The following is a 14,548-nucleotide window of genomic DNA, read 5'->3' as shown; positions in this document are numbered from 1 at the left end:
GAAACGGGCACTGTTACTGACGTATTATATTATAAGCGAGATGTATAATCGAATAGCACACAAGTGCGAGAGAGATGGATGATCTACTTGTACTAACGTTGTAGCATGGCAAGTGCAGTTCAATGTTATTCTAATTGTATCTCTATCTATATATCTTTAGGGTCGATTGTAGAATGCGGTATCAGTTACAGTTGATTGTTATGAATGAGCCGATAGATGGCGCTGGTGTATTGATGTCATATTTATTTGACAGCCAAGTGCTTTGTATTGAGATGTTTCAAGATTTTTTGTTTAAAACTTTTGAAGTTACGGTAATTTAATCAAAATTAGCACGATAGGGATAACATCAATTATTTCAAACGTTACGTTAAACAAGAAATTTACGTTAAACGTTTTTAACAAGAAATTTCTGTAGTGTTAATTACAGTATCTAGACAATCAAAATATTTTAAACCCACATTATAGCTGTCATCACTACTTGACAAGTGTCAGAATAGACAGATAACAATTACAGACGCTAAGTAAGCGTTGAGTGAACACCTAACCGCGATGCATAAATAGTAAATAGAACAAAAAAATTATTAAAAAATTGGGTCGATATATACCTGGATACTCACCAGGGCTGCCCAGGAAGACGGAGGAGTAGACCCGTCTCGCTACATCGGGAGGTGATGACCACTCGCGCCTGGACGGACACCATTTGCCTGAAATTGAATTTAGAACGTTATTTGAATTTCGAATTTAGAATAAAGGCACTGTATATTCGAAATAATATGCAGTACATAAAATATAAATACATGAATATTTGTTCTGTGTCACAAAAATACTGAACAGATTTTAATGAAATTTGAGCTTGAGTATGGTTTAAATTTTCAGTGTGTGGTACTATCGTAACTAGTAAGTATATCGTTGACAAAACATTTATTTGTATCGTAAATGATAAATCGCGTCGCAACAAATTGGGAACGTCCCCAGTCCGATAAAACACGCTAATGCCATTTCGGGGTTCGATTCTCAAGAAAAAAGCCGTTACATTAAGCTCTTCCCGCCTATCTAATGGATTCTACCAACTCTCACAGGACCGAGGCGTCATTACGCAAAAAACACGATGAAAAAAGCGAAAAAAGCAAAAAAAATACCTCTTGGGAACGCGAAGGTGACACCCCAGTCTTACAGAAGGGGAAGCAATATCATACACCATTAGCAATTTTCCTACTTTTTAACGGTGTCACACTGTTTGCTTCATAATATTACCCGATTGTGGAAGAAGGGTCATGCTTTTATTATATTTCGCTTCACAATACGTTCAAAACATGTTTTATTATCATCGCTATTCGACAGTAACCAAAGTGAGAGGCCGAAATAAAGAAATAAGTTGCATTATATGTTATCTGTAGCACATGTTTAAAAATCTGTGGAAATTATTTCATAGATATAAAAGTTTTGCTTCGCGCTATTTTTAAATAAAGAACACTGAAGAAGTCTTATTTACTGTTAATATTTTATGGTTTATATGACGTGTTATGAAGTAAATTGATGCTTTTTCTTAAACCAATACAAACAGAAACTCGCATACGTGTTTTTAATTATTTAATTGAATAATACCAACCACGCGGGAGGCAAGGCATTTTCAAACCCGTCCATAATTTTCGCTCGTTCCTTTTTTGAAATTCGTAATTCGAACAAAAGCAATGGTGCATGCATGATTGATAGCGGCGCGATGACGCGCGCCAAATGAACATTCGATTTTTAAAAAGCCCTTGACCTGTCTTTGAATTTGTCTTAGACCTAATTTTTATTCTATATTCAAATCAAAATGGCGGGACGACGCCATTGCGTTTTGTAATTATTATTTAGTCGATAGCGGAAATTATTACGTAAGATATGGTAGTGAGACTTTAGCCCAAGCGCAATTATAATAATTATACTATTATATATGTTAATTTAAAACAGGATATATTTCAATGGTATTATCATACCATTTTGCTCAGAATGTTAGGATTTAAAAAGGATTTTATAGAAACGAATTTAAAAAACAGCCATAACCAACCAACCAGTGACAACAGCAATAAAAAAACATAATCTCAAGAGTTAAATAGACAATTTTCGATCATTCCCGGTTCACCCGGGTAATTTGACGACACGTAAGCGCCATTGTTTCGTGAAAATTGAGGAAAGCGAAAATTGCCGAGTACACCATAAACAAATACTAAAAATCTTGTAGGAGCGAGCCTCTAAATAAGAATTAAAGTAAAATTGCTGAGGTGTGACTCCCTCGAGGGTTATAAGGCGAAAAATTATAATAACCATAGGGTGAGGTTCTCGAGGAAATTGTCTATGTATACCTACTGTCAATGTTATATATGCAACCTTTTTGTTTATTTTATTTAATTAAGAGTAGTACTCGTTTCAAATATAGATTTCGAAGGATTGATTTTAAAGTAGGTACTGAAATGACTTTTTATTTTCAAAATGTTGTCCTACGTAAAATTGTGTGTGTGTGTGTGTGATTTTGATCCGAATCGATAAAAACATTTTGTGTATTATTTATTTAACGCGATAATCTTGAAAGTCATACCGAGTTTTTGTAAGTGATGTTAAAAAAGCATTGTTAGTTTTTTTTCACTCTCTCTCAATGGATCTCAATCGCTCTTTCCTTTTTCTTAGACAAAAACGCTGCACATCTTCGTGACGTTCCATAAAAAACATACCCTCATGCGCCTAAAGAAGTTTCACTTCAAAACTATGGAGAACTATATTATAGGTAGTGTTATCAATCTGTGATATACAAAACACCAATCATGTTCTTATCTCTGATTCAGGGAATTATAATAACAGTGTAAAGGTAATAATTAGTGTACCTGTTAATTATTCGTTCCCCTTTTGATTCCAAAGCTTCAATTTTAATTAGTTTTGATAAGTGTTATATAAACATAAATGAGTTTACACAGGTCTGGGCGTCATATTTTTGTATCTGTTTTATGATTATTTAATCTAATAGGCGAGTAGTAAACCAAGTAAAGTAAATAAAACCGTACTATGTTTGAAACATATCAAATATCTTTTTTTTTAACTGGTGTAAGTTAAAATCTTAAGATATTGGCACAGTCGAACTGTCATTTTTATACAAAGGTCTACCACATACACCAATCCGGCCTACCATGGATAGCTTGTATCGACAGATGGCTATTGCAATCCGTCGATTGGTTATTGGCCCACTTTCATCAATGTTTGGATTAAGATGTCTATCTCAGATGGACAAAAATAGATTGTGATAGGTTTTTGGGTTTGGGCGTAAGTCGAATTGGTTCGAGAATATACAGCAATCACACTTGCGTTGCACTTCAACTGTTAGTCTGTTTAGAGACGTTAGTTGAACGACGGACATCCTCAGGAATTTCGTATTCTCGACGTTAGTAGATAAATTAAATTAAATTGAATATAAACTAACAAATTAGTAAGTTTATTATTATTATTTTTAGCTATTCAAATGGGGGAACGATGCCAGTATCTTCGGAACCTCGCCTTAAGGGACTCCTTCCAATATTATATTTTAGTTATAATTAATAAAAAGGACATACATTAAAAGTTAAAATACTACCAAATTTTTTATCACAATGCAGTATTCGAATAGTTTACTCGTTACGAATTTTTCGATACAAAGTGTCGCTTCAAACGCAGTTCAGCAAAAAGTCTTAAAGGGCATTTGAAATGGCATCAATGGTGTTTTTTTAATAAAATCGTTTTGGATGATTTGTAGGACACCTGCCATTATACCTGTAATGTTCACACAATAAATCAGTTTTAAGATTTGAGGCCCTTTTTTCCGTTTTTTATGTATTTGTAAACAATTTTAATATATTTATGGCCATAGGTTAGAATATAATAAATGCTACACTTACTAATATATCTTGAAGGCATTATTAAATATGGAGTACTCGATATATTAATAAGTCTTACTGAGCAAAAATACACTTATCAATTATCATTATCTGACAACAGATATAGGTAATTTATTTTATTTTATTTGGAATTGAAAGTTAAAATAAGCAATTGTGTTCAGATTTATCGAAATTTAAATTACTTTTTAAGTTTTACAATAACTTTGGAAATTATACATTAATATTGATTTCTATCTAATGTGCTGCTAGAACGTAATACATATATACTTAATAATAAACATACTAGTTTCTTTACATATATAAATAGGTATATTTTTATGTATTATGTTATTTGTTTTGAATAAACTTGCTGTTCTATTACTATTTATGATAATGTCTTTGAATAATAAATCAGATTTGTATAAATAGGCATTTTAATTAGAAATGAAATATATAAATAAAAGTTATACCTACCCCGATCCCGTATCAGGGAAGCAAAGCCGCGTTCCCGAGTATATATTACAAAAACGTGAAACCAATATCCTAAGGTCTATAAAGCAATTTCCGTAATGGCGCCGTACCTTCCCGGAGGGCCTACATATTTATATACGTGCCTATACTGGGCCATCGCTTAAGTCCACAGATTAAAAATGGACGAAGCTTACATATATAGCTTTATTGATACAGGCTGAGCTTTTTTAAACAACAATCTCTAATTATTTCAATATATTAAGAAAATACTTGAGAAAAATTCAAAGATGTTTTTTTTGGTTTTAATGAGTTTAAGAAATATGACGTGCGACTCTCATATCTAGTCGTACGTTCGATTCCCTGTGCACCAGTGGACTTTCTATGTGTGCATTTAAGGTATGGTGAAGGAAAATATCGTAAGGAAACCGGTATGACTTAGACCCTAATCCCCAAAATGACCCAAAAAGCCACCTACTTGACTATTAGAATCACATAATGAATTTCAGGCTCAGATATAAAAAGCAGCATGTGTGGTGTATAAGAGATAAATGAGTAAGATGTATGGCTATCATGTTATTTAATATAATAAAACAGAATTTAAACTACTAACAAGAATTAGCTGAAAAGCTCACAAAAATTACAATCGTTCCGCAAATTCTCACCAAACAAAGAGTAATTACAATAACAATGGGCGCCTCAAATATCATCCGAGCGTAAAAACAGTGTGTAATAAAAAAATGCATTTTTAAACGCGAGTTGCCTAATTGCGCCCGCCCTAGCTAGGGCGGATCCGCCTTACCCTTCCGCCGATAGAAATAAACGCTAAATTTCTACAACTGCCCACTGGGTTTTACTGTCTTATTGAACATGATGTACGGCAAGAAAACTCGGAGGTGTCAGACGAAAAGCTCGCGTCTTTTGTTGGAGATAAAGAGAGTATTTGCTTGAAGGGATCCCGGTCGATAGGGGGAGGATTCCTAGGTATATCATTGTAGGTACGAATCGATCGACTCTGCTTAGGTGTCTGCTTTTATTCGCCGTCAAATCGTTCAAGTATCGAAGTATGGTTAAGTGTTATTGATATACAGTCATAATCTGTTATAACGAGATCGAAGGGACTACTCCATATTTGGTCATAGAAACCGATAGTTGTAACAGCCGGTGTCGTTCTTAAAGAACCTAATACAATAGAATTCAGTCGGGACCTTTGATCAATATAACCAGTAGGTTGTTCTAAACGATGTTGTCGTCATCGGTTTTGACTGTATTAACAAGAACCGCAGGCACCAGTTTAACTAAAAACATTAACAAACGTTTATATCTCTAAAATAGGAACACGTGAAAAATTTGAACTTCATCATAACAAATATGGCTGGAGCCCGGAAGGCTATCCATTACGCCATGACAGCGGCACGTTTTTCAGTGCAGTTTGACAGCGGCTGTCCCGATTTGACAGCTGTCAAACTCGACCTTGACACTGTCAGTGTGACTGTTCATCGATCATGTACGCTCGTACGTCATTGAACACGTGGTTTATTGATCAGAGATAGGTAATCGCGCGAATAACTATAAAAAATGCAATTAATGCCGAGATGTTTCAATAAGTTTTCGTCAGGCAATTATGATGGATGCATCATCGGGAATGCCACGTCAACCATCTAAGCTGCTCTTTTTTATAATCCAGCTGTCAAAAATTACATACAACAAAAAAAAATTACACTAAAGTTATAAAAAAATATTCAAATATTTACGACAAGAAAAATCAATAAAATTTATGATATACGTAATACCTACCTAATTCCGGTGTGTTGTGTGATGGTGTGAAAGTGAGGTTATGTGTATATTTTAAAGACTTCATGTATATGATAGTAAAAGAAATGATATTAGAAGAAAACTTTCAGCACAGGTAGACAGCTGATAAGAACACCTAAACCCTGACAAAAAATGGCCAGTTTTTGCAAGAAACCATTGACCCATAAGTTTAAAACTCATCTATAAGGGAATGAATATAAAACGTCCAGATAAAGGTGGGGTGTGTTCTAGTAATGACGGTTTGATAGCGATCCACGTTTACAAGTGACTCGGTAATGTGATTGACAGGGACGAGGGCTACAACTTGGGCGTGACGCGATATTTAATTGTTTTCGCATTATATGGGCATGATAATGATTTTTCTTGGTGAACAACGAAATTGAGGTTTTTTTTATAGAACAGTAGTCCTCAATGCCAGAGGGCTCGCGAGTGCGTTGCCGGCCTTTAGAATTGATACGCTCTTACTTTTTAAAGAACGGGGGGTAGTTGGGTGGCAATATGAGTGTTCATGAGTTAACATGAACACTCATATTGCCACACTCATAAGTGCATTGCAACGCTCCCTTGAAAGACACTTAGCCGAACTGGTTCGATACTCCAGTACTAGCTGGTTCCACATAATCATGGTGCGTGGCAAAAACTGCCTTACATCCAGATGATGGATTCTGCTCCTCAGCCAATGAGCCATGGCCAATTACAGCCATAGCACACACACACGAGCCGAATGAGAATTTTCTATTTTTCATAATAGATATTTTGTGTGGTTAAGTGTGTGTGTTTTGTTTGTTGGTCTGTCTGATACGAGTGGAACTTCGTATCTTCGACGTCTGATGATACTTTATTTAAGGCCCAACCTTGCATTGTTGACAATATACGCGTTAATCTATAATCATAGACAACAGCAGGGTCATAGCTAGAAGTCTTGATGAACTTTAATTAATGTTCTATGGTTAGTGAAGACAATATCTAGGTTTGCCTATTCAGTTACCCAAATACCTTCCTACATACAGTATACATTGTGTACATAGGGGCGGTAATAAAAAAGGGCGAACGGTACGGAATTGTGCCAGTCACGGTTTTGGGGCATAAATTCCGAAATATCCCCTTAAATACACACTTTATGGGGCCAGAATAGAGTTTCATACTGTCTAATGGGAATGTTTTTTTGATTATTCATCTTTAAACTGTTGTTGAGTAACTGATATCGCAGAATTGTATTCTAAATTTTCTGAGTCGCAGCCATTTTGTTATTTTCAATTTTAAACTGTGTTTTACTTGAGAATTAAAGTGTTCGCCAGTATTTGTATAATAGAGCCAAACAACGATCAACTTACATAATTCATTTTATGTTTTGATTGTATCAACTTTTTTTTAAATATTCAAGTTGTGAATTTGTTCGTGGGAATCCTTATGCCCAAAAATTATAACAAAGATCTGAGCTCCTTTGTCAAGATAAACTTTTTATAGAAAAGGAGGTTTACCAGATGTTAAGTGATAGGCCATGGTATCTTAAAAGGCTCGTCTTGCCAGCCTTTTAAGAATTGGAAGCTTTTCTAGAAATAACCTAAATCGAATTGGTTTGGAAATACTTCAAAGGGTAGCCGGTTCCATATATGCTTTAAAAACGTCGAGGTGATACTGTATTATGACTATATCTATCAATTATAATTATTATTACATCAGTTTTTCCCTGCTAGTTCTAAAATATCATATGTCAATCTTTTATTTGGTCGTCCTATACATCTCTTTCCAGTAGGTCCATATCTAGCTATAAAACCCTCTAAATCGTTGTCGCGTAGAATAAATGAGATTGTATAAAAATCGAAATGTATTAAAAAATCAAAGTTCTTTGACCCGTGATTAAGAAAACATCTTTCGCGCGGTCCTGTGCCGTGTGCGTGACTTGGCAAAATTAAACGTGTCTAGTTGAAACCAGCTAAATGACTTTAATGAGCCGACATTGCCCATCGAACTTAAAAAACCTTATTTTATATTATTTTATTTTTTATATTCATTGATTTGATAATTATTTTATGTGTATATATTCGTTTGATAATAGGCCATTCATGTTCCTGAAAAGCATTCCGTTCGACTAATATTTAATAGCAAACGACATCACAATTTGTTCGTTTCAGAGTGAGAAGAAGTTCGAAGAATTAAAATAAACGAAAATCCATAGAAGCTTTCGGTTTTCATTAGAGCTACAGCTTAAAAGTTATATTTACTTAGATGGACGATATTAAAGCCTTCTCAATCATAAACCTAACGTAGTAATGAGTGAATAATTAATTGTCTCTTGAGCTAGCAAGAAGGTATCAAATATGATACAGCAAAATTACCAGGCAATCAGAAATAGGAAGTAGTAATTAGTGGATGTGCTCACGACATACGCAGCGGGGATCTCTATCGAATATTGTAATTATGTGCAGATTAATTCCCTTTTGTATGACTCCCTAAGGCGGTTTAGATAGCTGTATATGAGTTTAAATGTATATGTGTATGTTGGTCTTTTGAAGCTATACGCTGCTTGTAAAGTAATCAGGTTGTAGGCATATTTCTACGAGAGTATATCTAGTAGGTACTTCAGTTAGTTGGACATATGTGTCACTATATGTGATTTCATAAATTCCAAAATAAATAATAATAAATAGATTACAGAGCTGATAAATGTAAGATCCTAAGCTTATCAATAAGCCTTATAGAATGACACAGATTATAAAAATACACAAATAAAAGACCACACTAACAAGCGTTTCGAACGCATCTTTCGAAATATAAAACCTATTTATTGCCAGCAATATTCAAAAACAGAATGAAACTTTATTTAGGAATGCCTCGATACATTCGGGCGCGGGTGTGAGGCGGCAGCGGGAGAGGGGGTAACCCTCTGTAACTAAATTTTGAACTGTCACGTAGATTAATGATGCCAGGACGGTGCGATACGCGCTAATGCGAACGGATTTGTATGGATAAGCCGTAGATTATTTTAAATTTGGAATGTTTTTACTGTACTTAAGGTAGACTTATTCGAATTTAGAATTTAAACAGTATTGACTTGAGTGGTAAGCGTTCGGGCTACGGTGGCAATAGTTTGATACAGGCTAATACTGAACTGTAATAGGAACATAATATATAAAATTAATATTATGTAATAAGGCAAATACGCGCTTCCTAAAATTTTAAAGATTTTCAACATCCTTGATCTGATAATTTTATCTCGGAGCTGTTTTAAAATTGTTTATCTCATGATAACATTTGGATCATCAATCATAGTGAATTTACAAGTTCATAAACAGAGTGTCGTACATGTGATGAAAATTTCAGCAAACTGCCAAAATGTAACGTTAAATGAAGGGATTAAGGTCTCATTTTGCATTAAATAAGTGCACTTTTGACCGCCAAAACTTCAGCACTATTCAAAATTTGTTTTTTGACAATGCTTTATCGTTGCGTGTCTCATGAATGTGGAGTAGGTTCTTTCAAAATAATATTCAAATAAAGAATATGAATGAACATATCTTTACAGAACATTATCACAGTATGTAGTACGTACATAATTTCTTTAATAGATTTGGAACGCAAACACAAATTTAGCGTTAATAGACAAGTTTGGATAATCATAACAGGCTAAAGGACTTGTATGCATGTCCATTTAGTGATTAAAAAAAATAGTTATTTTTTTTACAATATGTTTCGAAACGTCGAGTTTAAGCCCGTCTCACAAAAAGGTCCTCGCTGAGTGGCGCTAGTTTCAACATGAGTTCGTATTTTTCGTGTTTATGTCCAACAAAGACATCTCCGGCTTTTCCGGCCTATTTGTCTAGAAACTAAATAACAATAAAGTCTACCTAGATATCGAATTAAAAGTAATATCCATAACTATTCATCGTCACAAGGGCTGGGGAATGGATTTCGGAAATCGATTGCCACCAAAAATATTTTCGTTCACGTGCGGGACACATACACATCTTCCCACATTATCGTTTTTAACTTAGTTAATATTTAAGCTATTTATAACCGGTGTCTGTTCAATTTCTAGTAAAATCAACGAACACAGTTTCATATAAATCTTTAAATATCTTCTAGAACTTGCTGAAACTGAACTTATTTACTGCGATAAAGAATTACAAAGCTTTGTCAGTGTCAAATGATTGCAAAATATCCTGTGTTTTAAGCAAAGTCTAAGCGATTTAGGGGTTTATTTATTTAGTATGAACAGTTTTTTTAAAGCTGGCAACTAGCAATACGTGAAATGGTAAAGGATTTTGACATAAGTTTAGTCCCGTTTCTGAACATCAGCCGAACGTTTTTCCTCCCAGTCATAATAATTTGAGTTAAATATCCGAGTTCTATTTAACGCCTATAATCTATAAAAATCTCAGAAAACACATACGTCATGGCTTAAGAAAAAGATAAGTTATAATTAGTAAAAGAACTTTGTTTAATTTAGGAAAAATTATCGTTTTTAATGTTTAGATTTAAAGTGTCAGCAAAGAGTACTTATTTTAATAAAGTTAATTGGCGAGTTACGTGTAAGGGTTTTTCAAACTACAGTTAACAAGCATCATATGTATAAATTAAGTAATCTAATATAATAATTTTTGTCACAATTAAAAACCCATAAAGCAAAGTAATATATTAATTGTGATTATTTAATAACAGAAATTATGTTAAATTCTAATTTATGGTCAGTTTCGATCATAAATAAACTTTTAATAACCAAAAACGGTAGTCGATGCAAAATTTATCTGTCAACACTGGCCACATGGAGGCTTGTGTTGCCATTAGATAAATATTCCACATTATAAATAAAACCGCGACCTATCCAACACGTATAAAAACAAACCACTATAATATAAATTATGAAAAACATTACACATAGCCACACAGGCAGTAAACGTCATGACGATCAGCTGATCAAATATATTGCTACTATAAAAAGTGAAAACACGGACTACTCGCCCCCCTATCGTCGTCTCTTTCTCTCGTACCGTTAAAACGTACGCGCGACGAGGACGGAGAACGATGAACCGTGCCATCGCATAAAATGATATATTAATGTCAGCTGCGTTTAGGACTCGAGTCTACAAAATAATAGATGGTCACAAATAAATTACTCAGTGCATTTCTGAACGAAATTCGGGCGGCCGTCGACCTCGACCGTGGCGCGTAAATCACGATTGATATACGACTTGCGAAGGTCGCCATCTTGAATTTTACGTTCGAAATTTGAATCTTCGTACGATATGGCCATTTTGGGACGTGTCAACGCGACGTTTAGCGGTTTTGCGTGACTTGGACAAGCTGTTAACAATAACAGTATAATATATTTAAGACGTCGATGCCTTATTTCTTTTAGACTCAATGTCAAGTCTCACGTGCTCGTTTTGTTTCGATATGCACAAGAGCTTTTTGTTCTTATCGAATTTCGTTAGTGATTTTTTATTTGGTCAGCATTACAATTTCTCCCCTTTTACGAACCACATATTATGGCCGTACTTGGCCGTTATCATAAGATACAGCAATCATTTGACAGGTATATTTTAAAGAAGGCCTTATGTAAATCGAATGTCACTAAGTCTCTGTTCTGGCAGAAGAGAAGAGAGGAAGAGCTGCTTGCTGAATACGAATATTTAACACGTCTTTCGCCTGGTGACCTTACCACCAGTGAGTTACCAGGAACTAAGGAACGTAAGGAAGTTCGAGAATCAAACAAGTAGGTCATTAAAAATAGCTGAATGTTTTGTTATACCTATATTTAAAATATTCCTTGTACCACAATATAAGCGCTTTCTGTAATCAAATGTCAATCTGTCACTATCGGACGCCATCTTGCAATTACAACGTTAGTGTAATTGTCGGATGCACAATTTATGGCCATGTTTTTTAATTACGACATTTAGATTTTTATTAAATTATGGGTATTGTTCGATTTTATCGTTGTAATATTTTAATTACTGTACGAGTTATCTGATTATTATATTGTTCAGTTTTTATGGGATTTGTCATAACGATACCTAGACATTTTAAGAGGAAGTTTTAGCGACCTCTCCAACAATAATCGTTATATTTCCGTCAATTTACATAAAATCACAATTATTTATACATCTAAACCTCCTTTAAGAATTATTCTATCTATTGGTGATAACTATATAATAATCAAGAGAGTCGTTTCCGAGTTTATGGCATTTAACCGTAAGCAAGTAATATATAATAATACCTAGTAAAAAAATACATTCGTAATTTAGTCTGTGCTTCATTAGCCGATATTTCAATCGATGTGGGTCAGTCTCACTAGAACAATAGTTTCTAGTCAACGCGCCTGATTTTATCTACCACGCAGCGTGCTACGGAACCATTAATCAATTTTTGGGATCCGCGGGCGAAAAATATCAAACATAATAAGTGATATACGACTGGATTACAAAAACTAGGAAGTAATTAAAAAAATATCAATATTTACTACTTACTCTGAATTTAAAAATTATGTTAATTAAGAAATATTATAGGTGTTCTCGTCAAAAAGTAATTTTGTTATAGTTTTAAGCCTATACCACTAAACCGAATTTAATGAAATTTAGTATTATGACCGGTAATCTTGTATCGCGAATACAGAGTTGAATTGATTTAAGTTTTAATGTTAGAACATTATATAATAAATAAACATTATTGTCAAGAGAACAAAGACGCAGGTAGAAAATAGTAATTACACATATTATTTTAAGTGATGTAATTGAATGTTTATTTAGTAATCAATAGGTCTGTAAGGAGAAAGCTCTTTACTCAAAGAATTAGCGATTATAGTATAATAATTGTACAGAACCAAATCCATCACTACCAAATATTCTAACCGTATCTATAAAATAACAAGAAAGCTCATTATTTCCGTAATTAATATCTTACATCGACGCCGGCACGAACAAATCAACGCACGACACGATTTGAAAAGAACAAATTACTATCCCTCTCACACGTACGGGGCGAGACAAGGATGGAGAAAAGCAATATTTTATGATAAATAGCAAAATGTTTTGAGTGTATTCCCGTGTCCGATTGGAATTGTTTCTTTAATTTATTTTGCGTAAATGAACGTTATGGAAATTCAAAATATGATTTTTGTAATTGGAACAGCGCATAAATGTCTTTATTTCTATGACTATGCGTTTAATTTTTTTTTCTAACTGGCAGCTTATACTTTCTTATAAAAAGTTTTCTATTATTTTAATAACTCTATGGTATTGTAACTGGCAGCGTTACAGAAAAAAAACAGTCTTCAAACTTATTTCCTACAACGATGAGTCCCATATACCTAACACGCGATATAACTTTTTAAAATGAATTACAATTAAATTACGCGGAATAAAATCAACTCTAATGGAACAGATTAAAACTCATTTTCCTTTGATAACCAGACGATTTGCGCTAATAAATTAACAATCTGTAATGACCTAATCAAAGTTTACGACGCGAGTCGAATTCACGACTCCTAGTGTTTCCCGATATAATTTTGCGTGAACTAAGTGGCGAAGAGCGAGTTGTTTTTATTATTATTATTATAACTTAGTAGTGCATATATATTAATTTGTATAATTAAATATAACAAAAAGTAGATTGTAACAGCGATTCGTATTCGTATTCATTTGAGGTGTCAAGTTTGATTTTCGTAAAAAAATTGTTAGACGATGTTGTATATAACTATTGAGTCTATAAACAGAAAACTTTCGATTTACATATGTATTAGTTCATTTAATATATAATATTAGTTAACTTTTCGTTAAATTCCCTGCTGGGCCCTAATATCAACTTGACCGTAATTATTTTTCGAATTTTATGAAGATTGGAATTTTTGTTCGCCACGTTTATGGGCAGACATGATTTATGAAGAGAACCACTCACACCATCACGAAACCACTGCACCACTTACCCATTGCATCTGAAACAAGAGGAAAGAATTGTTAAAAATGTAATTATTCTTTTTTTAATTCAGAAAAAAATCGAAATTATAATTTTTACTAATTGCCTAAAAATGTTACCATAAAAAATCTTATTTTTTTTGCTGACAAGTAGCCAAAGTAATTTGAACATCAATCAATCTTAAACATAGTTTCAGCTGTCAAACAATCAATGTAGTTTGACTTATTTGACAGCGCATAAGAAGCGAGTTTGAATTTTTTTAAAGGGGCAAGGCAGACGGATTTCCCGATTAAGTGATACCACCGCCCATGGAAACAGGACAGGACATGATTATGATTGCTTCAGGTTTGTGTCAGACACAGAAAGCTATATTTTAGGAATATTTGAACAAATGCAGTACCACAGACCTAAAAATCTTATCTAAAAAGGATTTTAATTTGTTTTAATGTAACTGTAGGCAAACAATATAA

At 33.8% G+C, this 14,548-nt stretch overlaps 1 protein-coding gene across 5 annotated transcripts in view; it reads right to left on the bottom strand.

The window, feature by feature from the left end:
• Positions 1 to 14,548, bottom strand: part of LOC111001315 (homeobox protein homothorax) — a 216,801-nt gene that overhangs the window by 97,171 nt on the left and 105,082 nt on the right. For 3 of the 5 annotated variants that reach the window (XM_022271183.2, XM_022271214.2, XM_022271197.2), the window contains exons 8-9: positions 14,089 to 14,097; positions 606 to 704 (exon numbers count right to left, since the gene is read on the bottom strand). In XM_022271183.2, the coding sequence (XP_022126875.1) occupies positions 606 to 704; positions 14,089 to 14,097 (108 nt within the window). The remainder of the gene's footprint in view (positions 1 to 605; positions 705 to 14,088; positions 14,098 to 14,548) is intronic. The other 2 variants (XM_022271191.2, XM_022271204.2) reach the window with 1 other exon arrangement.

The sequence above is a fragment of the Pieris rapae genome, chromosome 11 (genome assembly GCF_905147795.1).
Source record: "Pieris rapae chromosome 11, ilPieRapa1.1, whole genome shotgun sequence".
NCBI lineage: Eukaryota > Metazoa > Arthropoda > Insecta > Lepidoptera > Pieridae > Pieris > Pieris rapae.
This window is presented reverse-complemented; position numbering and strand designations above follow the sequence as displayed.